The sequence below is a fragment of the Lynx rufus genome, unplaced genomic scaffold, assembly GCF_022079265.1.
Source record: "Lynx rufus isolate CCGP_SWC_20201006 ecotype Redwood Valley unplaced genomic scaffold, mLynRuf1.p SCAF_3, whole genome shotgun sequence".
Taxonomy (NCBI): Eukaryota; Metazoa; Chordata; class Mammalia; order Carnivora; family Felidae; genus Lynx; species Lynx rufus.
The window spans coordinates 167,794,830-167,822,786 of NW_025814845.1; the positions used below are offsets into that span (position 1 = coordinate 167,794,830).

Consider the following 27,957-nt stretch of genomic DNA (forward strand, 5'->3'; position numbering starts at 1 on the left):
AGCAGTGGGTGCCACAGTGAAGCCAAGCCTGGAGAAGTGACTAGACAGTTCTCAGTCACTGCCAGCTGGGCAACAGGGTTGCAGTGTGCAGAGTGAGAGCAGGTATGAGGAGAGGGGAAGAGTACACATTTGGGGAGGAGGGAGGAAGGGGGCGGGCACGGCCTCAGCCTCTCTTGGGCCTCCCTGAAAGGGGCTCTTAGCCTGCGCCCTGGGACCTGGGGGGGCTCTGAAGTCAGACTCCTACTGTGAGAGGCCTGACTTACCACTGCCTGCCTGAATGGCTGAGAGTCCAAGGTTGAGCAGCTCCTGCCCCCTGCCCTGCTCCCAGGAAGAGGTCACGATATCGTGGTTCCATCTGCTGGAAATGTCATCAAGGCAATCCAAAAAGAGAAAGAACAACAAAGCTGTAAGAAAGATGAGGCAACTGGGAAAGCTGTTGACTCACAAGGAATCCAACCAAAGCATGGCTCTGAGGTTTGTAGGTAAGCTTGGCAACCTTTCCTTTTAAAGTATTTGTTTTCCCCGCCAACGTCTCGTTTTTTATTCAAGTTGCAGCCACTCTTCGAGGAAAGCGTGGGTCCTTTTCTCCTCCTGCACAGATATGATATACAGTCACAGACACCTGGAACAGGAGAGCTGGAGGAGCCTCAACAGCTGTAGGCAAAGCCTCTGTTTTACAGATTAGGACACTGAAGCTTGGGTGACCTGCCCGAGGACACAGGGCTGGCAGGGGAATTTAGGTTGTTGACTTCCAATTCAGAATGCTCCCGGTTAGAACAGGCTACCCTTAAAAGCACACTTTCAAAAACCACATAACTCCAAAAGGACTTGCTGTGTTTGCTGGTTGGTGTGTATTAACACTTTGGGTTGGCAGAGGAGTGTCCTCCAGTTCTCAGTGCTACAATTACACAGACTACTATCGATGGAAAGTTGCCTCTCGAGAGATACTGGCTGGCCAGTTTCCAATTTTTAGGGAAGCCAAGGACAGTCTTCACATTGTTTCTCTGCTGATAGTGACCACAGAGGTAACTCTCCTGACTTATATCTTGTAGTCAGCACATCAAACTGTGCAGAAAACAAATCCCAAGCACTTTCCGAAGGAGCCAGACTTAGAATCCTTGTAAGATAGCCAATGCTGCAATTAGGTGACTGGGTACCCCCAAAAGTACAGTGTGAACTGCAGTGTAGATCTAACCTCAGCTAGTGGATTTTTATCCCTGTGAATGGTATAATGAATGTAGGTTGGCTTACTGGGTTAGCACATAGTGAGGTAGCCTAGGATAATAGAAACTTCTTTAAATTATACATGTTGAAAGAAAACTTAGCTATTCCAAAATATCATGCTGAAGTCCTTAACCCAGGAAAGCTAAAAATTAATCAACAGACTCAAAGGGTGTGTCTATTAGGTGTGAGCTAACAAATTAGTGGAGGGAAGAAGGACGTTTTAGACAGGTTCCATGCCCTCCAGGTAGTTAAAGAAGAGTATCTTAGTATAGGTACAGAGGAAGAGTGTCTTAGTTCAGATAATGCTACAACAACAACAACAACAACAACAAAACACAGGCTAGATGGCTTATAAACAACAGATATTATCACTTGCAGTTCTGGAAGCTGGAAGACCAAGATCAGAGTGCCTGCATGGTCTGGTTCTGGTGAGGGCCCTCGTCTGGTTGCAGATGGCCACCTTCTTTTATCCTCACTTGGTGGAAAGAGGGCAAAGGAACTGCCTGCTGTCTCTCTCACAAAGGCACTAATCCCATCCATGCAGGCTCCACCCTTATGACCTGATTACCTGCCAAAGTCTCCCCCTACTCCCCGACCTCATAGTACCAGTATACTGGGGGTTAGGATTCTGACATATGAGTTTTCAGGAAGACACAAACATTCAGTCCATAACAAAGAGAAATTCCAAGATGTTTGCATAATGAAGGATTAGTACTGCCCTAAGCATTTACAGAGCAGGGCTTGGATGGGTCAGGAACAGAACGCCCAATCTTAGACTCTAGCTCCTATTTTAATGCAACAACAGTAACAAAAAAGCAAAAGCTAACATTTATTGGGTACTTATGGTCTTCTGGATACTATGTATTACAGACTGGGTTCTCCAGAAGCAGACCTGGAAAAAGAGTTTGGGGTATCAAGGATCACCACCCATGAAGGGAAAAGAGAGGAAGAAGATTAAGGAGAGGAAGAAGTTAATCCACAATGCAGGCCCCCCAAAAGCCTTGGCCACTCTGGAAGGGAATTCCAGAATGAGTATTGCCCATTAGTGTCCCATGTCAGGCAGAAATGGCCAGGACTTCATCCATCATCACCCCTCTCCCTCAGTTATCAGATTCCTCTGGAAAGGGGCTGACCTCAGCTAGGGTGGCTCTCTGCAGCTGGGGCAGCCCCTGAAGGAGCTGACAGCTGGCTGGCTGATGGTTGACCACAGCTGGGCAGCAAACCTTGAAGGGAGGCCTGGGCAGTGCATCTCCATGACTACCACATTGTGCTAGGCTCTTTGGTTTGTTTTGTTTTCTAAAGCTCTTTTTTCTTTTCTTTTATTTCTTTTTTTCTTTTTATTTTTTTTGAGACAGAGAAACAGACAGACAGAGCATGAGCGGGGCAGGGGCAGAGAGAGAGGGAGACACAGAATCCAAAGCAGGCTCAAGGTTCTGAGCTGTCAGCACAGAGCCTGATGCGGGGCTCAAACTCACGAACTGTGAGATCATGACCTGAGCTGAAGTCAGACGCTTAACTGACTGAGCCACCCAGGCACCACTGTGCTAGGCTCTTTGAATGGATTTAATCTTCCAATGAGACGGGCAGTTATTTCACAAATGAGTTAATGGAGGCTTAGAAATGGTAAATAAATGGTCCAAAGTTAGCAGTGGATGATTGTAATATTGCGATTTATAAGAAGACATACATAGTTGGTCTTCATCCCTGTTTCTGGTGCAGAGATCCTAAAACCCTAGGAATTTCCTAACTGTTGAGAGCAATAAAGGGGTCTTAACCAACCCCCTTTCAGCCACACCTGAGTTTATGTTAATGAGATGACTTTTGGAAAGCACCTAAGGATGGGGGCTAGGTACCAGAAGGACCAAACTTGTGATTAGAGTGTTGAAACTTTCAGTCCTTACCCTGTCCTTCTACCTCCGGAGAAGGGGAGTGGACCTGATGACTGAATGCGATCACCAATGGCCAATGGTTTAATCAATCATGCCTATGTAATGAAAGCTCCACAAAACCCCAAAAGGATAGGATTTAGAGAGCTTCCAGGTTAGGGAACCAGAATGCTTCCACATGTCACCATGCTGGGCCCTAAACTCCACAAGGCTAGAAGCTACTCCGTTCAGGACCTTGCCCTGACTATGGATTTGTGTCCTTTAATATCCTTTGTAATAAACTGATAGTGTAGCGAGTCAAAGGGTTTCCTGAGTTCTGTGAGCTGCCCTAGCAAATTTATCAAATCCAAGATGGGTATCGTGGAAACTTCTGATTTATAGCCTGCTGGTGAGAAATACAGGTAGTTGAAGTGGGGCGGTGGATGGGGTGGTCACCCTTGCTGGACCGAGCTTTTAACCTGTGGAATCAGATACTACCTCCACCTATGCAGTGTCAGAATTGAGTTGAATTGTACAACACCCAGCTGGTGTCCATGAATTGCTGAATAGTGTGAGGAACCCTCCCCCAAGCCCCCACACAGTGGCATTGGGGGTAGAACCCGTTTTAATGATGGCTAGGTACATCTAATTTCTGCATTTTTCTTTTACCTTTCCTCTTTCTGTTCTTATGCCAGCTAGGGTGAAGGTTGGCTCTCACCCTGATCATTTTACCAATTTATGAAACTCAAACACATACAGTCTCCACTCTTGTAAGTTGACTGCAGCTTTTCAGGTTTCCTATGAATAAGTCCCTTTGATTAGGAGAGCACTGGAAGAGAAACTTCCAGAAACCAGAACTGAATTTGTTTTTGTTTTCTATTTACCATGAGCACTTACTAGAGCTTAGAAACGGGCCGGGGGGTGGCTTTTCAGGATGGATCCAAATCCAAGCTGTCTTTACCAGTTTCCAGGATTGGAAGCGAGGGGCAGGCATCATCCTGGCCATTAATGAGAGGACGACAGGGGCTGAGGTGAGAGTCCTTATAGCATAGTTCTAATTCGCCGCCAAATACTGCAGACATGGCTTTCAGGTGTCAGGCCCCTGCAGATGCCTCCTTCATCTCAGAAACACCACTGCAGCAAGAGTACATTTCTTCTGGTCCTTCCGGAGCCAGCGAGGGGCTGCGGAGGGGAAAAGTGACCCTTGAGAAGGAAAGGTTTCAGAGATACGGTTCGGAGATTTGTTGAGAGTGGGTGCTGCGGACCCCAGTTGCCTCCTTTGCGCAGGAGGCCCGGAGTGGGCGGGGCTCGGCGGGGGCGGGGCTCGGAGGGGCGGGCTCGGAGGGGCGGGGCTCGAGCTTCCTGAGAGCTGCAGTGCGCGCCGCTGGCCCTCGGGGAGATCCGGTTCTGGCTCCTACTAGCGCTTTTTCTGGGACTGTGTCTACGCAGGCTGGGAGAGGAGCTCCGGCCTCTGGGAGCAAAGGTCGGCGCCCCCGGGGGAAGGAGGTGAGAGGGACTACTGCGCTCCGGGAAAGCCGGCGGGTGGACGCCTGGCCGCAGGGCTTTAGAGCCGGGAGCGCGGGGTGCCGGGCGCGGAGAGCCGTCCGGCGATAAAGTCGGGGAAGGACGCCACGTCCGCTGTCTTACGGGATTTCTGCACCTCCTGGCTGGGTTTCTGCCTCTACGCGTCCCAGATAACACTTCTCTCTCCAGCCGGTTTCTTGCGCCCAGATCCTTCGTGTCTTCACCTCCGTCCACAGGCACAGACACTGGGCCCTTCCTTAGTCACTGTTTGTGGCCTGTCTGTCGCCCTTTTCCGACGCTGGGAGGAGCCCGGGAGCCACTGACTGAAACCTCCCCGCTAGCTTCACGGGATAAAGTCTGGGACATCCAATCTTTGCCCTATGCGGAGACCCGTCCCCTCCTCCAGTGGCGGGATCCTGCCCCTGGCACCTCTTCAGCGCCGGGAGAAAGACCCCCACAGGAAGCCAGGGGGCATTTGTCTGGTTTGGAAGGCTGGTGCCTCTATCCTGGCCTCACCACCTGACCCTTGTCCCAATTCAGCTCTGTTCCAGAGTCTCCAGAACTCGCAGCCATTAAGTCTTCAGGGTGGTGCCAGAGGTGACTGAGGTCCCCCTTCAGCAGAGGGTAGGGGCAGGGGTGAAGCAGGGGGGTGAAGAGGCCTCCTATGGCTCCTCATTGCTTTTATTGTGCTGAGAAATGTTCATTGTGTGTGCTGCCACCCTGAACTTTTGCTATCTGCGCTCCAAGGTCACCAATGTCCTTGTTTTCTGCCTGGTCATCTTGGACCTTATGGTGGTTTTGCTGGTGATGCTCTAGTGGCCATTGCTTTAGCCTGGCTGATGTCAATTCTTATCTCCTTCATCTCTATCTGGCTGCACTCTGGCATCAGCAGGTGGGGCAGGTGGCATAAGGTGGAACCTCGCCTATCCGTACAGAGCCCCCTATGTGGATGCAAAGATGCAACCCCAGCCTCAGATACACCTATGCAGTGGCCTCCTCGCTGGCCAGCTTCTATATCTCTGTGCTAGTTATCCAGGTCACCTATAGTCACACTTTCCACCTCACCTGTTGTTCTGTGCTGCAGCTGGTGAGTGCACCTGGCTGTAAGGGGGGGGGGGGCCCATGGGGCCCTTATCAGCACCTGTCCTGTTGCCCCCCCCCCCCCGCCCTGCTTGTTGGGGAGACACCTTCAGCATCTTTGGGTAGTGGGCTGGGCTAACTCAGCCCTCTCCTGTGGCATATGCATTTAACGGGGAGTCTCACTCCTGGGCTGTGGCTGCTGCCCCAGGTTCTCTCAGCTGTGGTGGAGATGGTCATCTTCAGTGATGAGCCGGTGTCCTAGTGCAGGGACATGCCCTACATGAAGGAGAGGGCTGCTGCTCCTCCCGTGGGGGCCCCCATTCTGTAACCAGATCCCCTGGTTCTAGAGGATGAGTTGACAGCGAGCCTGGAGGAGGGTCCTCAGTGAAGAGGGCATTGTTCCTGGAGAAGTTCACCTCCTGCACTCCCATATGCTCTGAGCAAAAGGCCGAAGCAGGATGTTATAAGGCGAGCCATGGAACCAGCATGTGGAGTCTGGGAGACCAAAAGCTGAGGAACCGAGAGGCTTAAGTTATGGTCACCTCTGCAGTGTCAGGGATGCCCTGTGGGTTCTACAGGGCGTTTTGGTATCATGTTTCTGGACTCTGAATCACAAGACTATCTCTGAGTTTTCCCTTTTGTTGCTGTAACCAGTTTTCATTATATGGCATCAAGGCAGTCCTCACTCCAGAGTCTTGCTGGACGAGGCATATAGCCCTTGATCAAAAATATCTTTTCCGATGTCTCCAGTCCTTGAAGGGAGTCAAAGTCTTTTGTGCCACAGCGAACGCATAAGCTTTATATGCAAATATTCTTTGGGGGCGGCAATGTACTGTGTTATATTTACACTACAGTGTAAATGACTAAAGACTGAGAAAGTGGACAGGATGACGTGAAGGAAAGGGTCTGGGCGTGTAAGCAGACAGGGCGGAGAAGCAAGTGAATTGAGACCCTGATAAAAAACTTTATAATTTGGCCGGGAGCTGGTTCTGCCTAACAGCCTCTTTCCTTCATTGCTGCAAACTGGGTTTACCACTGGGGATGGGTGGTAGTGATAGTGATGATAGTATTGGCGGTAATTGGTGGTAGTCGTAGGGGTATTGGTGGTGCCTGGTGGTGACAGTAATGACGGTGATGGTGGTAGTTGTGGTGGTGACAGTGGTGGTGGTGGTGACGGCGATAGGGATGGCGGTGGTGATAACGGTGATGATGTTAGTCGTAGTGGTGGTGGTGGTGGCAGTGGTGGTGATGATGATGGCAACGGTGGCAGGGGAAGGATAACTGGGTGGACCTAGGGGTAAAACCATCAGAGGGTAGGCTCGATAGTCAGAACGTTGTAAGTTAATGAACCTTTCAGGCCAGAGTTCCAAGGTGACGCTCAGAAGGGGAGTCACTTCCCTGTGAGTGAGAGACCCACAACAAACCAGGAACCTGGTGCCATGACTCATAGTCTGTTTGGGGCCATCTGGTCTAAAGGCAGCCCCAGTGTCCCAAGGTCTCTTCCTGGCCCGGGGGCATGGTTCCTTTGCAGCTGCTGGTATCCTCCCCCAACATGCACAGAGCTGCAGAAGTTAGTCTTGAAGCATACTTGGCTAAGCTGTAATTCTTGATTTGCTCAGTAGCATACAGTTTAGTTGGCCAACTAGTCCCTGGGGGTACTTATGGGAATGAGTCAATAAGCAGGTAAGAGAAGAGGACCGTGGAATATGGGGATGCCATAGCAGGAGGCATGCTGGCAGTGCTGGTAGGCTAAGAGGACCTGAAAGGTGGCTGGAGGTCACATTTCTGAGGCAAACGCTGTGTGTGGAGTAACTTTTCCCAGTGCCGGGCGGGGAGCAGGCTGAGGGCCCCCAGAGCCAGGTTCTGGGTGGACAGCTTGGGTCCGTGCTCAGCCAGGACCCATGGTCACTAAGTTAACATTATGACATCCTTCCCCTCCAACATAGGGTAGAGGTAGGGTAGGCAGGATGGAGTGGCCTCTTCTACTTTTGTCCAGAAATTGTTTTGGATGGCATGACCTAGTGACAGCAGCCAGACCTGTGATTTTGTGGCCTTGGACCCTGGGTCCATAGCCAGAGGTGGTCAGAAAAGGCTTTGATCTGGCTCTTTCATTCTGGAGCTCCCAGAATGCTTCACCTGCACATAAGAGGGCTACGTGATGTGGGGGGGGGGGGTCCCCGTCCCGTCTCTACCAGTCTTTATGTGCCACACACTGTGCTAGATGCATTATATGGTCATCTCATTCAGTGTTGGTTACTCAGTGAGTCCAGAAGTAGTATTATCCACATTTCACAGGTACAGAAACTAAAATAGAGGGAGATGGTTAAGCCATTTGCCCAAGCTCACAGTTAACAAGTAGCCACACCAGTATAGTGTGACCCTAACACACGCCCTTGTAACCACTATGGTGGGACAGTGGGATAAAAAGGAGTTTGGGGATGGAATACCTATTTTGTTTTCGGCTATTTAATAAACTACTGGGGACCTGCTTCCTTCTTATGTTTATGTGGGGATTTCCTCTTTCTGTACACAATACAGACATGTGGCCCCAGCCTGGCTCTTCTGTTGTTCCGTGGGCAGAGATGCATGTCTGTTGTCACTGGGGTGGGTGGGTGGGTGTTGGCAGCTACCCTCATTTTCACTCAGGGACAACTGTGCACTGGCTTCCCATGTGTACAGGGATGTGCCAGCATGACCCAGTGAGGTTAGGAGACCAGGCCTCTGAGTTCTGGCTCCATCATTACCTGAAGGTGTGATGTAAGGCAAGGCATGTACCTTTGCAGAATCTTTTTTTTTGTGAAGAAATGACCCAAGGGAATAATTCTCTCTGTTTAGCCTACCTAAAAAGGGAAGCACTGATGACCAGCAAAGAAATGGGAGCTGCGTTAGGGCTTTTTGAAAGTATCAAGTGCTACACAATGAAAGCTATCATGAAGGTAGAGGTCTTCCAACAGGGCTCTCTTCCCCAAGTGGCTGGGCCATTGTTTGGGTCCGTGGGCTGGGCCCTTTAGCGGGTGGGGACAGGTTGACCCAGGGCCTGGTGGAAGGCTGCCAGGAGAAGGGGAAAAGGGAGCTCTTGGGAATATTCCAGCCCCTTGAGGGTCTGGGGCTTCTTGAGCAAAAAGAGCCTGGCTTGGTGTAGCAGCTGTCAGTCCAGGCTGGCGGGCACTGAAGTGATGGGGATAGTGTTGAAAAAGCCTGGGATTTTAACTCTTTCCTGGGGGACGGAGATTGCAAAGAGCTGGCCCCAGACTCCAGGAGGCTTGGTGGCTTTGGGAGGGCCTTCCCTGTATCCCAGGCCATCTGCTTCTCCTCGCAGCGGACACAGTAACCCAGAAACAAACTGAGCGGTGAGGAGGAGTCCAAGTGGAACTGAGGGCTGCTGGGGGCTTTGAGTTCAAGTCCTCCAAGGGCTTGAACTCTGACTCTGGCTGCAACTCTGTGAAGCTAGCTATCCTCACCCAGTCCTCACCCTCCACACCCTGCCCTGATTCCCCTGCTTTCTGTCTCCCTGCTTGGGCTCAGGACCTAGTTTGTTAACTGACTCTGGAAACTATTTAGTGCCTTGTCTTTGCCTGGACAAAAAGGCCCTTGAAGCAGACAACATGCTTTATCCTTCTCTTATCCTCACCTTGATGTTTCTATTCAGAAAGCACCAGAAAGATTGATTAGAAAGCATGGTGGGGGCCAAGCTAGGCACTGGAAACTGGAAAGATGGCTGTAGAGTGGTCAGCACAGAGCCAACAGAGTTCCAGGAGCCACTGAGCTCTCAGAGGAACCCCAAGTATCTTCTGTGCCCACTTTCTTGCCTCCTCTCCTTTCCAGGGAGTTAAACTGGGGCTTCTAGAGGAGGAGACTGTGGGGTTTGAGTGCTGGCTCTGCCATTTATTGGCTGTGTGACCTTGGGCAAATCACATAGCTTCTCTGTATTTTGATGTTTACATCTATAAAATCGTCTTAACATTGTTACGTGAATTAAATGAGTTAAATTATGTGACAGGCATAAAGGGGGCCTGGTAAAAGAGTATGCCATGTCAACATGCCTACGCTCCCAGACCTTTGTTAAATAAAATCTTGTTGCCTCCAGGAGATCCATCCTAGGACCTTGTGTTCCCTTTGTTCATTTGTGGAATTCTCCTTTCTTGCTGGTGGGTGATGGGGGTTGGACGCCCTAACAGGCAAAGCCGATGTTGCATTTTGGTTTGTTTTAAGCAGTGCTTAAAACTGCTTATGGGGATGAACGGTCGCTTGCTCTCCTTTACCTCTTTGTGTCCCTCTGGTTTGTGCTGATAGACTTCAGATTAAAAATAAAGATCTACATAGTCAAATATTGACTCATCAAGAATGTAAAGACGTTTTAAAGAATTATGCAAATCAGAGCCTAGATTTCATGAAAAATTTGTAATTTTCAACTGGTTCTTACACAAACATCTGTAACGTGTTGCAGCTTCCCTTCCAAGGGTGGGCTGGGCTGGGTCACGTGATCATCTTGTGTTTGTATTATACATTCTTCCTGTCTTGTTTTCTTTTGTTTTGCTTCATATCCTCAATAAAGCAAAAGAGGTACAATTTTCCATTTGCCATCCTTTACCAATTTTTCTTCACTTGTGCTTCATGTTGGATGAAGTTTTTATATAATTATTATTTTTTCTGTGATGATTTGGAAGCTATAGATTATATTTCTGCTCTTTCAATGGTTACTCTCAAATTTTTAGCATATTGATTTAGCTATATACCCTTTATTCTAACAAATTCTAAAATTCTTCCTTATCTCTTTCTTTTCCCATTCAAGAATGTTAAAGATGTTCTAGCTACAAAGAGAATACTGCCCTTGGCCATCTTTTTTATTATTTTCAAGAACTTTCATGTGGCTTGAAGAAATCAACTTTTTATTGTGGAACGTTTCAACTATAATATTTGGGAAAACAATGTATCTGTCACCCAGTTTCAATAATGATTAACATTTTAGAGAGAGAGAGAAAGACAGACTGAGCGGGGGAGGGGCAGAGAGAGAAGGAGGCACAGAATCCGAAGCAGGCTCCAGGCTCTGGACTGTCAGCACAGAGTCCGATGGGATCGTGACCTGAGCCGACATCAAGAGTTGGACACTCAACTGACTGAGCCACTCAGGCGCCCCTGTATGTTTTTCTTTTTAACAATTCCTCCCTTTTGATCAGACTCTCAGCTAACAGAGATGTGATAAAAATCGAAGGCATTAGCACCACTCTCAGCTACTGCTTTAAAGTTCTCACAGCTTTTATTGTTCCTTTGTGTGGTAGCCACGGGTCATGTTGCTTTGTTTTATTTCTGTGATATTTACAGGTTGTGACTTTAGGTTTCCATTCCGTTAAGTCAGCCATTGCTTTGTTCCTTTCCTGCCATTCTGTTCTTAGGGAGATCATTTACATGGTGGTTAGTGGCTGTGAACATGCATTTAAAGCTTTTCAGAAAATACAACACACTAGGGAGATTATTGTGATTATTATGAGCAGGATAATTCCCATGTTTGGAGGGCACATTAAAGCCATGGTCCCCAACACCCAGAAGCAATCAAAATCAAATAAGTCAAAGACTCCAAGGAAGGAGTCATCTTTTTAAGCCAAGTGGCTTGTTTTGTGATCTTATGTAATTGAGTTTCAGTTTCTCCAGAAGTGTTAATTCAGGTCCAGCAGGTGGTATTGGCTACCACACAGGTGTCCCTGCTCAGCTAAAAGGTAACCAAGGGCTTATCCTATCATCGAGAATAATTTCGGGGTACCTGGGTGGCTCAGTCGGTAGAGCAACCAATTCTTGATTTCGGCTCAGGTCAGGATCCCAGGGTCATGGGATTGAGCCCCACATCGGACACCAAGCTCCATGCTCCATTCTAAGCATAAAGCCTTCTTCAGATTTTCTCTCTCTCTCTTCTCTCCCTCCCCCTTCCTCTACCTCTCGCCCACTTTCTGTCTTGCCCACACGCTCTCTCTCTCTTAAAAAAAAACAACAAAAAAAACCAAAAAAAAACAACTTAGGGCAGACAATCTAAGGATCTTTGCTAGGCAGCTATTGCTTTAGCAGCAGATTCTACAATAATTTTAAGAATTAAGAAGTTAAGGGCGCCTGGGTGGCCCAGTCGGTTGAGTGTCAGACTTTAGCTCAGATCATGATCTAGCGGTTCAAGGGTTTGAGCTCTGTGTTAGGCTCTGTGCTGACAGCTCAGAGCCTGAAACCTGCTTTGGAGTCTGTGTCTTCCTTTCTCTCTGCCCCTTCCGCTCTCTCTCTGTCTTTCTCAAAAATGAATAAACATTAAAAAAAAAAAAGAAGAAGAAGTTAGCCTCATTTACATTTATCCCTAACCAGGGAAGTAGGACCTGCCAAAAACGAGTGAGTCTTGAATCATGAAAGCCTCCTGCTAGGTCCTTTTTAACTTGACCCTGTAAATTCAGAGGTGTTGACCAATGAGATGCCTTACTTTGCTTGTGAGAAGTTAGAGACATAGTTAGATTTTCTTTAGCCTGAAATAAAAGATTATTTTACATCCCAGAGGTTACCACCCATAGCAGTGGCCTGGGAGCTAGAGATGAAGTTGTTCTCTTTCTAGGCCAATGCCAGAGAAAAGAAAAGGGAAAATGAGGTGAAAGGGCTTCATGTTTAAAGTATGAAGCGTGAGCCATCATCGTGGGTGGAGGCAGTTTTCCTTGACGTCAGCTCCATCAATTTGATTTAGAGGTCTCCCGGCATCTGTGCAGGACTAGGTGTCAGGTGGGACCTTTCTAAGCTGTGTGACGTGTGCCCAAGGCTCAGTACCTGTTAGCTTTCGAGCAGTGATGAGGAGAACAAAGGCGAGAGAAATGGCAACTAAAATTAAATCTGCTTACAACTTGCAGCCCACTGATAAATCCCTGAGACATACAGATTGTAACACCCCTACAGCTCCCTCAAGGACTTCCTTTCATGTTTTACCACTATAGCTCTGCTCTGGTTAGTGTTACTGCCCTCTGATAACCATAAAAAACCCTCCCCAAGGCATATGTTAGCAATCATCTTTCAAGCATACGGCCCACTGACATCTATCTGAAGGGTCTCATGACTAATGTTTTATTCGACAGTAGTAAATGACCTGATCTTAACAGCAGCTAGCCCCTCAAGGTCCTGGAAGCCTTGCTTCCAAATTCCCCAGAGACTTACGCCATCCTTAGCTCCCATTAACTAAAAAGTGTATAATGTGTCACTCCTCACAATCCCAGGGCAGCTCTTTCTGCCTACAGATCCTGACCTGTTACTATAATAAAAGCATCTGTTTGCACCAAAAGCATCTCACGAATTCTTTCTTGACCCTTCACTCTCGGCCCCATATCAGCAGTGTTAGCGGCCAGGAGTACTTGGTAAAGTCCTTTCCAATGGGGCTCAAGGGCAGTTTTCCTATGATGACATTTTCAGAATACTCAGTCATTAGGCTCTAAACTGTGACCAGAAAGATCCTTGGAACTTGATGATGGGCTTGAACATAAGACGTTAGAGGCTTTTAGTAGCAAGTCATATTAGCATGAGTCAACAGGAGATCGGCAGAAGGTTGTATTTTGATAGAATTCCAAGAAGTCTGCAGTTTTTCATTGAGGCTCATACGATTTGTCTAGTAGAGTGGGTGCCTCAGTCACTGGAGATCAAGGAGGTATACCCTAAATGGGGAACACTTTTTAACGTTTTTGCTATTGTGGGGGCATCAGCCTTATTGCAAGGGAACACATGATCTAGAAAACACAGTCATAAGAACATACTGGTGACATAGCTGGGCACAGGGGTGCAAGGGCACCTGAATCTGGGGGCCCAAACAGACCAGGTTCTGCCACTCGCCGCTGACAAAACCCAAGGGCAGAGGAGCGAGCGCTGGTGAAACAAGAAAGGAATTTATTTCAGTGAGGTCAACACTGGGAAGACAGTGGACTAGTGTTTCAAAGAAGGTCTTTGGGGCGCCTGGGTGGCTCAGTCGGTTAAGCGTCCGACTTCAGCCAGGTCACGATCTCGCGGTCCGTGAGTTCGAGCCCCGCGTCGGGCTCTGTGCTGACAGCTCGGAGCCTGGAGCCTGTTTCGGATTCTGTGTCTCCCTCTCTCTGACCCTCCCCCGTTCATGCTCTGTCTCTCTCTGTCTCAAAAATAAATAAACGTTAAAAAAAATTAAAAAAAAAAAAAGAAGGTCTTTAACGTGCTGAAAACACTTCTAGGTTTATGTAAGGAAAATGTGGCACAAGGATCAGTGGGTTCCTGCTGGTGGGCAGTGAGGGTCAGGTGGATTGTTGTCTTGGGGTCAATCATGGGAAAAGTCTTTTTGGCTCAGGGCAGTCCTTATTGCTTGAGGGGGCAATTTTGGTTCCCCTCAGGGGACACTTTGCCCGCAGGGTATTTTGCCTGAGTTAAGAGATAAACTAGAAAGAAGAACTTAGTCAATTAGAAAGTTTGAGGTCAATATGGAGGTATTAGGGCTCCTCTTTCAATAATCTATACCAACTGGAAGTTGAAGTCCAGCTGCAGGTGTTTAAAGGGTCCAGAGGGAGGGCGTTGGAGGCTTTTGGGAATAAGAACAGCTTTTTTTAAGGATTACGGACCTGACAAGTCAGACATTGCTGGTAGACAGTGTTTGCAATTTTATAGAAGTCTCCCCACTCTACTCATCTTAAGTGCCCTATAGTGGGTGAAGGGATGGAAAAACCAATAAATGGAGATTGTCAGGGAGCTGGGAAGAATCAAATGGCCATCTTGGGTTCTCATGGCCCTGACTGTCCACGTAATTTATAGCTGGTGTTTGCCCACCTTAATCTCTCTGATCCAGGAGTAGACTGTTCCCATGGGACAAGGACATCAGGATGGTAAGGCTCTGGCTGTGGGCGGCCATTTTTATGGAAGCAGAATGGGCTTTACTGCACGTGCCACAGTCTTCATCATCCTGCTACTTCCTTTGCATAAAATCCAGTGACATATTGAAATTTCTTTCCGAAGACTCATTTTCCACAAACCTTCTACAACTTTTTTTTTTTTTTTTTTTTTAACATTTAGATTTTGCCCTAAGTTTTCCCTCTTTAAATATCCAGCCTCATTTTGGGACCACATTCCTTTCTTTTCCCTTAACAAGAATATGTTTTTATTTCTTATATTTTCTCTTACCAAAAACATACATCTTACTTTCCTTGCATAGAGTTATTTCTCTTATTATTTCCAGTAGTCTTAACTACACTTACTAGAATTCTTAACTCTTAGAAATCTTAATTTTTTGTGAATATTTAGTAACTAACTGTGAACTGTTACACCAGCGTTTTTTAGATTTGTAAATTTATGAATATATTCTTTTTTTAGCTTATAAGTATATTCTATAATTTCTGGAAGGATATGCCATTTAAAATTTTCCAATATAGCAGTAACACATTCATATATCTTTTAGTTTCTCATAATGAGAAGCCAAAAGTAGATAAACCTCTATTCAGTGTTTAATGCTTTAGTATTTTTTCTCATTTGGAGATGATCTAAATATTTAATGAATTTAACTTAACTCTTAATTTAACCTAACTTAGCAAAACTTTAAGGTTTTATGTTACCAAAAAGATTTGGGAAAACAATTTAAGTAGATTTTAAATATTGCAGAAGAGTTTATTTACAAACTTTCATCTTGTTTACATCTATTTAATTTACTTTTTCTTAATAACTATGTTTAAATACTTTTTTTTAAGTTTATTTATTTTTGAGAGAGAGAAGACAAGCTGGGAAGGGGCAGAGAAAGAGAGAGAGAGTGAGAGACAGAATCCAAAGCAGGTTCCAGGCTTTGAGCTGTCAGTACAGAGCCTGATGCGGGGCCCAAACCCACCAACCATGAGATCATGACCTGAGCTGAAGTCAGACGCTTAACCGACTGAGCCATCCAGGCGCCCTTAATAACTGTGTTTAGATTACCTACACAAACTTCATTAAACATTAGCCACAGTCAGCCATTGTCCGAAGCTATTATTTTTTTGTTCATAGATCTTATAAGAGATAATGTGAGCTTATTTGACTGGTAAACTCAGATAGGATAAAAGTCTCATACTTGATGTTGATAATTCTAAAGACCTGTCTGTTCTAATTAAGCCATCAACCTTAAACTGGGTTTTATATTGAACATTTCCCCAGATGGTGTGAACTTGAAAACCATTTGGCTTAATGTCTATCTTCCTGAGAGTTTAGAATGCCCAATCCTTACAAGTGCTTGCCTTCAAACCAGCTAAACAGGGTTCTTTTACAAATTAATTTTAGCAATACCATCTGGAGGTAGAAAAATGTCTCACATTTACAGCATGTATATATGAACATACACACAAACACACAAAGGCAAAGGACTTCATGGTTACTAATATTTGTGGAGGAGTTTTGTGTGTGTGTGTGTGTGTGTGTGTGTGTTTTAATTAATACAAAATTGGAGGTGGGGCACCTGGGTGGCTCAGTCGGTTGAGCGTCTGACTTCAGCTCAGGTCATGATCTTGTGATTTATGAGTTTGAGCTCCACATCAGACTCTGCTGATAGCTCGAAGACTGGAGCCTGCTTCAGATTCTGTGTCTCCCTCTCTTTCTGCCCCTCCCTGCTTGTGCTGTCTCTATCTCAAAAATATATGAACATTGAAAAAATTTAAAAAATAAAATAAAATATCATCTCCCAGGAGCATCTGGGTGGCTCAGTCAGTTAAGCATCTGACTCTTGATTTTGGCTCAGGTCATGATCTCACGGTTTGTGAGTTCGAGCCCCACATCAGGCTTTGCACTGACAACATGCAGGACCTGCTTGGAATTCTCTCACCACTCTCTCTCTGTCCCTCCTCCCCTCTCACATGTGCATTTTCTCTCTCTCTCTCTCTCTCTCTCTCTCTCTCTTTCAAAATAAATAAGTAAACTTAAAAAAATATATATCATTTCCCAGTGAAAGGAATTGGGGATCCTTGGGTAAATGAGTCTGAGGGCTGGGTCAGAGAAAGTTTAAGGTGAGCCTAGAATATCTTGTTATTCCAGAAAGCAAGTGTTCACAAACCAATGGGAACATGTCAAAAGGACACAGAAGTCAACTTGAAGGAACGCAAGAATAATGTGAGAATCAAAATGAATAGTGAGAGGAATGGTTTTTAACACACTGTATTTGAAAATTGTGAGTTTATTTTGATATTAACTACAATGATGACAGTGACTGAGTCTGGGAGGGGAGTGGCTGGGGTATGGAGAAAGGAAAGCTGTCTTTAGAGAAGAACCAATAAACATCGAAGGAATAATAGAATTGGAACCATTACCATTTTGTAACCATCACACCAAAACTAGTGCAGGCAATAATAGCTAATTTAGACACTACTGAGTGGAAGTTTTTGAGAACCAGGATATTCACACAGTCTGAAAGTATCACCCCTTAGCTTATTAATGGTGAATGAGGGGAAGTGCCTTTTTAATGGATAAACCAGGTAGGTATTAATCAAATAAACAGCGTTACCACAAATGCAGAAAATGGCATCATATTCCTCCCGATATGATGGACTGAGAAGGACACAATATTTACGACGTACAATTCTTGGCAAAAAAAATGTTTACTCTGAAACTAATCATTAGGAAAATAATCAGACAAGTCCACATTCAGAGTTATTCTACAAAACAGCTCCTCTAGACTTTTAAAATGTCAATGTCATGAAAGACAAAAAACAGGTACACTATTCTAGATTGAAAGACACAAAAGAGATAAGACATGTAAATGACATCACACAAAAAAAGACAGTTGTAAAAGACATTATTGGGACAAATAGGGAAATTAGGCTGTATATTAAAGTACTACACTGTTAAATTTTCTGAGTATTGTAATTGTATCATGATTATATAGATGTATGCATAAGTATTTAGAGGTAAAGTGTAATGATGTCCTGACTAATTCTCAAATGCTTACCAAAAATTTAAAAAGTAAATATGTGTGTGTCCAATTTGTTCTGTGTGAAATTTTTCTATGGGTTTGAAATATTTCAAAAGAAAAAGTTGGGGGAAAATAATGCATAACTGAGATCCCAAGAAAGAAGAGAAACCCTTAAGGGCCAAGAACAAAAAGAGAACTTAAAACTAGGTAAGCTGATACTGTGGCCGCCTCCAAATGTGGTGTGTCGAAACATAGGGCACAGCGTTTCACAATCACTCAGAGATAAAGGTGAGTCCAAAAGTCAGTGTAAGCAGGGAGCTGGAAACAAGACTCCCTATTAAAAACTGTGACCCTCAAAGTACAACACCGTCCCCAAAAGGGTGAGGTAGGAAAAAAAAGCTGTCCTCTGGGACAGGGAGATGACAAGGGAGTTTGTCTCTCTCAGCCTGGGCGTAGGTGGGAAAAAAGTACCACCTGAGAAATTAGCCCCACAGGGCTGCTCACACCTGTTTGGGCTTTAATTTTTTCATTTTTTATGTGATGTTGGAACTACCAAGATGAGAAATAAAAAGTGGTCCTGTATGTATATTTTACCCCAAGTAAAATATGGTCCCAGGCTATTGATACCACGAACACCTAGAAGAGGCAAAGGCAAGAAAACTTTTTTGTTTTTAATTTTTTTTAATGTTTATTTTTTAGAGAGAGAGAGACAGAGTGCAAGTTGTGGGGAGGTGAGAGAGAGGGCAACACAGAAACTGAAGCAGGCTCCAGGCTCTGAGCTGCCAGTACAGAGCCTGGTGTAGGGCTCAAACCCGCATACTATGAGATTATGACCTGAGCCAAAGTCAGATGCTTAACCAACTGAGCCACCCAGGCGCCCCAAAACAAGACAACTTTTAAGGCCTTACAGAATCTGCACAGTTAAACTGTTGAAGATAGGCTCATGGCCCCAAATTACAAAATTTACAAGGAAACAATCAACCATGACTGAGAACTAACACAGAAAAAGCAGGATTAGACCCCAGAACTTCAGCTAAAATGACTCACAGCTTACAATTATGAAAATGAAAATGTACTAAATAATTTAAAAGCATAAAAAGGAATTAAAATGAAATAATACATTGTGAAAATGACTAGGCAGATTTTTTAAAAAGGAAATAGAACTTCTAAAAATAAAAGTATATTCATTCATTTATTCATAAAATCTCAATGAATAGATTAAACAGAAAATTTGATACATCTTAGAAAAGAATAACTGAACTGTAAATGGCACTGAGGAAATTACCCAAATGCAAGATATGGGATGAAAAGATGAGAGAAAGACTGGGTGACAGGTGGAGGAAGGAAGAGAGAGACTGCAATGAAAAAGTCTATCATATATCTAACTTGATGTCCAGAAGGAGAGTTTAAAAATGGAAGAGAGACAATATTCAAAGAAAAATCAGTGAGTGTTTTCCAGAACCAATGAGAGATATGAATTCTCAAATTCAGGATCAGATTCCAAACAGGTAAAATGATTCATACCTAGATCTAAATCCTATAGACGTCAAAAAGTTAGTACAAGTACATTATGAACAATATGATGTGTTAAAAGTTGTGGGGTGCCATCACAGCAGTGCTTAGCCTTACCTGCGTACTGGAAATAAAGGAAAGCCGGAAAATCGGAAATCTAAGCTTCCATCTCAAGAATCTAGGAAAAATAGCAAATCAAACCTAAACAACTAGAAGGAGGCAGTAAACATAGCAGATAGTAATGAAATAGAAAACTAATGTACAGCAAAGAAATTTATCAAACCCAAAATCTGGTTCTTTGACAAGATGAATAATGTTGAGAAATCTCTAGCAAGACCGATCAAGAAAAAAGAAAATGAAAGAGAATGTTACTGAGCTCAAGCTCCACCGCCCGTCACTTGAAAGGCCATTACTCAAGAGATGAGTTTTGATTGGAGAGGAATTTGAGCTTTATTCAGGAGGCTGGCAACCCAGAGAGAAGGTAGACTGTTGTCTAAAAGCCCACTCTGAGGTTTCTGTGTGGCCTAGGGGTTTTTAAAGGGGTTTAGGGTAGTTAATCAGAAAGGGAGTGCAGTGGCCTACAATGTTTCTTGGTTTCCTGTAGACTCAATGATGCCAGCTACAAATGTTATTGCAGGATTTCAGGATTGTGCCAGGGGGTCCGGTTCTTTTTTTATGATATGCAGGAGTGTTCTGTTCTTTCTGCAGAGGAGGGCAAGGTCTACAGATGCACAAAGGGAGGTCAATAAATTCATTTGTGTGACCTAAAAAAAAATTTTTTTTTTTTTTGCTAAAAAATTACTGGGCTAATCAGAAAACTGAGGCAGCTTCAGATTTGCTGGCCTCTGTGGCCTGGGAAAGTTTGGTCCTTTGCTCCTCAAAGCTAGTGGTCTGCAGATCTCAAAAGAAAGTAAATTTGTTCTGCTATAGATCAAAGGCCTTAGGTCAGCAAGTAAGGAGTGTGTTAACTTCAATAAAGTCAACCCTTAAGGCCGGTTGAAGTGGTATTATAAGAACATCACTACAGATCATACAGTTATACTACCAGGTGTTAGGAAGGTGTTTATTTTGAGAGAGAGAGAGAGAGAGAGAGAGCAGGAGAAGGGGAGGGACAGAGAGAGAGGGAAAGAGAATCCCAAGCAGGCTCTGCACTGACAGTGGGGGGTTGAACTCACAAACTGTGAGATCATGACTTGAGCCAAAGTTAAACACTTAACCGACTAAGCTACCCAGGTGCCCTTGGAATAACTTTACACTTTTAAAAACACAGCTTACCAAACTGACAGAACAAGAAATAGAAAAGCTGAATAGTTTGACATCTATTGAAGAGATTAAATCTCACAAAGAAAACCCCAGGCCAAAAAGCTTCACTGGTAAATTTTTCCAACCATTTAAAGAAGAAATAACAGTTTCACACAAACTCTTCCTGAGGAATGGAAAAATAGGGAATACTTCCCAACTCATGAGGTCAGCACGAGGTAGTTACAAAAGTCTGACAAGTAGATTACAAATTAAGACTGGAAGCCAAACCAGAAGTAACAGGCAAGTCTTTATTTAGTACAAGTAAGAGTCTACACAAAAAAGGATGCTGCCTCCCTAAAGGTCTATTTTCCCTCCATGAAACAGCAGTGAATAAAGGTTAGCTGAATTAGTGGGGAAGGGAATTGTCTCACTGTCCAGGGAGCCCAGAACAAATCACTCTTGCTTTTTTATGGAGCTGGAAACCAGGGGGGGGGGGTAGTGAGAAGGGCCAGATGCAGAGGCATCTGAGTAGTCTCAGCTGACCCCCAGCCTCCTGCAGTGGAGGATCATAGGCTAGGAATGTAGACATTGCAGGTATATGTAAGAGCATGGCCAGTGGAGGGGGCTAGGGAGCTGAGTCCTTGACTGTAACTCCCTCCACACTGCAATGCACAAGCTGTGCATCCAGTCTGTTGGGAAGGCAGCTTCCCCACTCCCACCCCTACCCCATGAGGGCTGCCCAGCAAAGCCTTTATAGTTGCCTGTAGTCAGGCCTGATCACACATACAATTGGCTTGGAGCCAGACTCCTCATAGGGTGTAACATATATGTGGGCATCTTGCTGAAGGGTTGAATGGGGCTAAAATTCAGGTCAAGATTTCCTGCCAAGCTGTGGGCCCTGGCATGGATTTATGTCCACCTGGAGGAAGGAGCACCTTTTCGTCACACAAAGTTACCATATGGGCTGTTGACAGCCCTGCCCACATTAACAAATTAAAGTACGTCTCACAAAGTCTTCAGTAGATGCAGAGGAGGCATGTGATCAAATTCAACTACCATTTATGATTTAATAAAAGGAATGAACTAGGACCAGAAGGGAATTTTCTTAACCTAGTAAAATGTGTGTCTGTTTCCACATTTCCTCTTCTAAGGACACCAGCATACCGGATTAGGGCCCACCCTACCGAGGCAACCACCCTACTGTGGGGCAACCCACAGATTCCCGAAGGCTTGGGGTAAGGTAGAACGGAAAGGGAGGGATAAAGGATGACTGGCTTGGAACAATAGGGTTGATACTGCTCCATTTACTGAGATGGTGAAACCAGGAGAGGAATAAACTTGAGCTTGAGCCAGTGGAGAGCCCTGAGGCATTCTAACCTTTAGAGATTGACTAGAAGAAATGGAGCCCAGAAGAAAACTGAGTGGCAGCTAGTGGGAAGGAGGAAATAGGAAACCTGTAGTAGCTTGGAAACTGAAAGAGAAGAGCCAGCAAGTTCTGTTGATTCTACCATTTCATGTCTCTCAAACTCTTGCTGATTTCTCCTCTCAACCTGACCTGCACCCTGATTCCACTCTAGTGAGGACCAGCAGAGGGAGCACTCTGTTCCAGGTGCAGGCTTAGGGGGATGCAATTCTACAGATAATATCAAAACAATAAAACCCAGTCTGCTTTTTATTATCACCATGTGCTGGCAATTCTAAACCGTGTGGGTAATAAAATGCTTTTCTGAAAAAATGATTTATTGGTCTAAGTTCAAAATAATGCCTGTGGTTATGTAAGCTTCAAATGGAACATTTTTATTACTGTCTTTTAGCAAACCTGGGAAGCTAATTTAGGGAATTCACAATGATACAGTGGGCTGTCACATTCGTTTTGAAAGTAAGTTCTTTATTTATTTTTTTGTTATTTTTTTTAATGTTTATTTATTTTCGAGAGAGAAAGAGACAGAGAGCAAGCAAGGGAGGGGCAGAGAGAGAGAGGGAGACACAGAACCCAAGAGCAGGCTCCAAGCTCTAAGCTGTTGATCATGACCTGAGCCAAGGTCAGAAGCTTAACAGACTGAGCCACCCAGGTGCCAAAAGTAAGTTCTTAATAGTTTGGATTTAAAGCTCATTTTAGATGCAGTTCGTGTCTTCAACCATTATAATAATACATACTCCTATGTTTAAAAAAATTTTTTTTAATGTTTATTTTTGAGAGAGAGAGACAGAATGCAAGTGGAGGAGGGGCAGAGAGAGAGGGAAACACAGAACCCGAAGCAGGTTCCAGGCTCTGAGCTGTCAGCACAGAAGACGATGTGGGGCTTGAACTCGACAACTGTGATGAGATCATGACCTGAGCCAAAGTCGGACGCTCAATTGACTGAGCCATCCAGGCGCCCCATACTCCTGTGTTTAAACAGTAGATTCAAAATCTACGACGATAGTAGAGCAATTGTAAATACAAAAGGTGGAGCGCCTGGGTGGCTCCGTTTGGTTAAGCGTCCAACTCTTGATTTCAGCTGAGGTCATGATCTTGCAGTTCTTGGGATAGAGCCCTGCATCAAGCTCTTCATTGATAGGGTGGAGCCTGCTTGGGATTCTCTCTTTCCCTCTCTCTCTCTGCCTCTCCCCCCTCAAAATAAATAAACTTTAAAAAATACAAAAGAAACAGCATGAGTTATAGTAATTGTGTCATTTTAATTATGTTTTACTTGTGTTTAAAATTTAAAACAGTGAAAGAATACAAAGCATTTGGTATATTTTTGTTTGGTAAGTTAGCAAATTTTAGTTCATGCATGAAATATTTTGCCGAATTTGAGTATCTTTAAGTTGAAATTTATTTTTTTTAATGTTAATTGTTGCTGGGGCGCCTGGGTGGCGCAGTCGGTTAAGCGTCCGACTTCAGCCAGGTCACGATCTCGCGGTCCGTGAGTTCGAGCCCCGCGTCGGGCTCTGGGCTGATGGCTCAGAGCCTGGAGCCTGTTTCCCATTCTATGTCTCCCTCTCTCTCTGGCCCTCCCCCGTTCATGCTCTGTCTCTCTCTCTGTCCCAAAAATAAATAAACGTTGAAAAAAAAAATGTTAATTGTTGCTAAAGAATGAATCAAGACAATAGTGATTATTACAGATTACTATGTGATTGTTAGCAAAACTAGTTTTGTTGTTTAGAGGAGGAAGATGTTTAAAAATAATCCACTCCCCAGATATCCAATATGCTAGTTACAAGACTAAAATATTTAATATTTCACCTTTGAATATACATATATAAGGACAAAGCTTACTACCTCCTGGGATGCTTTCTATCCTTGCAGTTGGAGAACTGGGTGAAGAAAAATACAATCCTTTTTTTTCTGGCCAGTGTGAAGGGACGATGAGGAAAATATCACATGAAATGTGGCAGTCTTCATATTAAATTAGCTGATGGCTCCATCTGTATTTTCACAGAAATGGTTCAAGTGGATTTTATTTTACTGAGTTTCTTTGAATATTTTTTTTCCTTTCTCAAAGCTGTAAAAAGTAGTGATTTCCCAATTACTCTTCCTTGAGCCTATAAAGGGGTATTAGGGAGTGAATGCAGGGTTGGGTTCCGAGCCTCCCAGGCCCCAACAGGACACATTTACACATTAGAGTCCAGATGTTATGGGCTAAATTGCGTTCACTCAAAATTCATATGTTGAAGGCCTAATCATCAGTACCTCAGAATGTGACTGTATTTGGAGATAGGGCCTTTAAGGAAGTGATTTAAGTGATTTAAGGCTGTTAGGGTGGACCCTAATCCAATATGGCTGATGTCCTTATAAAATGAGAAAATCTGGACATACAAAGAAACACCAGGGGGCCCACATGTACAGAGGGACAACCATGTGAAGAAGCAGGGATCTCAGAGGAAACCCGCCCAGCCAGCACCTTGATCTTGGATTTCCAGCCTCTGGAACTGTGGGGAACAAAAAGTTCTTTGCCGAAGCCACCCAGTCTGAAGTATTTTCTGATGGCAGGCTGAGCAAACTAATATTATCAGGTGGCATTTGTTTGGACTGAGGATTCCACAGAAGGTTAGTCTTGGGAAATTACTAGAATAAGGGACAGATCACAAACTTTGAGACCATTCTTCTGGATTTGAGTCCCGGCTTTGCTGTTCAGTAGCAGATCATTGGTGGACCATTTACTGACTGCTGGGGGCCCAATTTCATGTCTGTAAAGTGGGGGTGGAAACCACTACTCAGGATTTCAATGGAGATGACGTGGGGTAATGTATGGAAAGTGCCAGGCCAACAGCAGGAGCCTAATAAATGAGGATGCTGAGCCAAAGCATTCTCCACTGCCTTAGCTCATATTAATTAGATCCTGTCCAAGGGGACTACACTGGGGACGGCTGGAAGTCTGTGAATTTTGCAACTAAGGGAGGGTGGTTTTAAAAATATATGTTGAGTGAAGTTTTAAAACTTTTGCTAAATTTGCATGTAGTGTTACTTTGAATGATTTGGGAAGATTAAAAAAAATAAGTGTCTCTTCTCTGCTTATAAAAATAGCATATGTTTCTACATATGAAATACACATGTCTATAGATATATTTTAAGAAAATTTGCGTGAAAGATGCAGGAGTCTAAAGAAGAAAACAACTTATAACAAAACCAGTCAGGGACAATCACTGCCCACATTTTAGTATGGTTTCTTTCAATATTTTTTTCTGTTGTCTTTTTTAAAATCAAGAACATCAATTTTGTGTCATGTTTTTTCACTGAACTTTTGAACATGGGCACTTCCTATGCTGTTACGAAGTCTTTTTTTTTTTTCTTAAATGTTTATTTATTTATTTTGAGAGAGCATGAACAGGGTAGGGGCAGAAGGAGAAGGGGAGAAAGAATCCCTAGCAGACTCCACACTATTAGTACAAAGCCCTACATGGGGCTCGAACTCATGAACCATGATATCGTGACCTGAGCCGAAACCAAAATTCAGATGCTCAAACGACTGAGTCCCCCAGGCGCCCCTGTTACAAAGTCATTTTTTTTTAAGTTTATTTATTTACTTATTTTGTGAGCAAGAGTGTGCATACACAGAGGAGGGGAGGGGCAGAGAGAGGGAAAAAGAGAATCCCAAGCAGGCTCCACACTGTCAGCACAGAGCTGGACATGGGTCTCAAACCCACAAACTGCAAGATCATGACCTGAGCTGAAAGCAGGAATCAGCTGCTTAACTGACTGAGCCACCCAGCCACCCACCCTCCACCCCCAGCCTTTACAAAGTCTTAATATTATGTCTCCCTCCTGTCCTCTAGGTCCTGCAGTGCAAAAGGATCTGATGTGAGGTGGCACTTGAACTAGGGAAAACAGATTTGGGTTTGGGTGAGTGTGCAAACACATGCAGTCAAACCCTGGTAAGGAGTCCCTGGCAGGAGCCTAGAGGCTGAGATGAGGCCAGGCCTTAGCCCCACAGCCCACCAGTGAGACCTGCCTCCCACCCCCCATTCCCCATCCGGGTTCCTGTTACTCTGGCCCTTTAAGAAGGGAGCTGGAATTCTGGCAAGCCTGAGGTGGTCTCCTGGGAACTGAGGGACAACAAATAGCTTCAGAGAGATTGGGGCTGGGGTGGGGACCCTGCACACCAGGGATGGCACACATGGAGGCCAATCAGGTAGCACAGGGACTAGGGGTGGATTTCTCATTCCTTTCTTCCTCTGGCCTCTTTTCCCCAGCTTCCCCCCCCCTCCCCCCCCCCCCCCCGCCTTTCGTTGCCCCTCTGCTAGAATTCCCACTGCCTCTGCTCCAGACGGTTTCATTTCTGGGGACAGTTCTCATTTATTAAGAGTTTCTTCATGGATCCTGGATTTTTCGGTAAATAAATACCTATTCTGCAAACAATGATAATTGGATCCCACCAAATTTCCAGCCTTTCCACTTTTCTTTCTTTCTTTCTTTCTTTCCTTGGATTGCTTTTGCTAGTACCTCTGGAAAAAAATGGTCAAAAAAGACACTGGTGAATATCACTATCATGCTCTGAAATGAATGTGGTATCTCTAGTGTTTCCCCATTAAGTTCCATGTGGTATTTTGACTATTTCACCGAAGTCCCTGAGTGAATTTGTATAGAGTTGTCCTTGGTGTGAGTTTGGTAAAGCGTATAGAATGATATTTTGCTCTTTGAATTAGTTTCAATGTTTATAATATAATTGAATCTATCCCATTTGTGGTTTTGCTACAAAAGCTTTGTTTCATGTTATTTCCATCACCTCTTTCTTTCTCTATTTTTATTTTTTTTTTTTTCAACGTTTATTTATTTTTGGGACAGAGAGAGACAGAGCATGAACGGGCGAGGGGCAGAGAGAGAGGGAGACACAGAATCGGAAACAGGCTCCAGGCTCTGAGCCATCAGCCCAGAGCCTGACGCGGGGCTCAAACTCACGGACCGCGAGATTGTGACCTGGCTGAAGTCGGACGCTCAACCGACTGCGCCACCCAGGCGCCCCTCTTTCTCTATTTTTAAAGTCCCCCCCCCCTTGTATTATATTTTGCTATACAGAGTTTTCTTTATTAACTAATGTCCCCAGACTCTGCCAGTTACTTGGAAAAAATTGTACTTACTGACTTTGTCAGTTATACACCCTTCCTCCTTCCTCCACACTTTAAAATGCATTTTGGGATTCCTGTCTTAATCTGTGGTGATTAAAATTGCTTTTTTTTTTTTTTTTACATTCTGTAGCCCTCCTTTCAAGAATTATAATATTTGCATACCATTTTCTTGCTGTGATTATTTCATTCAATTGAGTGTTTAAGCAAATTAAATGTTCAATCATGAAGCCTTTTCTCTCATGACATCGCAGTTCGTGAGTCACTTATTTTTGTTCATCTCTTGGTTGTCTGGATTACGTCTTTTAGTAGCTTCCCAGGAAGGGAAAAGCAGAACTTAGAACCATCTAGTAAGTTGTAAGTTGTAAAACTAGCTCACAAGTACACCATGGACAGTAATGAGATTCTTATCAGTGAACAAAGACAAAAAAGAAAAAGAAAGAAAGAAAAGACAACAACAAAAAGGATTTATATAAGAAAAAGGGAAGAGGGGAAGGGGGAAAAAGGGTGCTAGTCTAGAAAGAATTTTGTTTTTCTAATTAAGGTGATTAGCTGGCAGCTATCCAAGAGACCAGTAGGGCAATCTATTCTGGAATAAATTGACTAGGTCTTCAGAGAAAACAATTTTAGTTATTTGTGGATTTTCCAAAAGTCTTGAGACTTAATCTCTACAGGACACATGACAGACTGTCTATGAACACTGTCTGCCTATGTCTCCTCCTTAGACAGGCCAGGACCACTCCATTTCCCTCAGCAGAATTTCTGGGAGAGATAGACCTACAAAGTCATTGCAAGTTTGAAAACATCTCAGGTTGCCATCATGGTTTTTAGAATTTTCTGGTCTTAACATTTGCCCTTTAAACTTTCACAGATATTATTCCATTTTCTTCTGGCATATGAGTTGCTAGGGAGATCTGCAGCTACCTGATTTTTTTCCTTTGTGTTCTACCTAAATCATGATATTTGTCTTTTTTTTATGTCCAGAGAAAATGATTTTATCATGATCTGTATTAGCCATTTGTCTGTCTTCCTATCTGTCTGTCTATCTATCTATCTATCTATCTACCTATCTATCACCTATTTATT

General features: G+C 44.3%; 1 protein-coding gene across 1 annotated transcript in view; it reads left to right on the forward strand.

Moving 5' to 3' along the window:
- The first annotated feature begins 4,169 nt into the window (after positions 1–4,169).
- The window catches only part of R3HCC1 (R3H domain and coiled-coil containing 1), a 41,138-nt gene continuing 17,350 nt past the window's right edge, over positions 4,170–27,957 (forward strand). Inside the window, exons 1-2 of the mRNA XM_047092320.1 lie at positions 4,170–4,286; positions 4,377–4,595. Coding sequence (XP_046948276.1) covers positions 4,170–4,286; positions 4,377–4,595 — 336 coding nt within the window. The remainder of the gene's footprint in view (positions 4,287–4,376; positions 4,596–27,957) is intronic.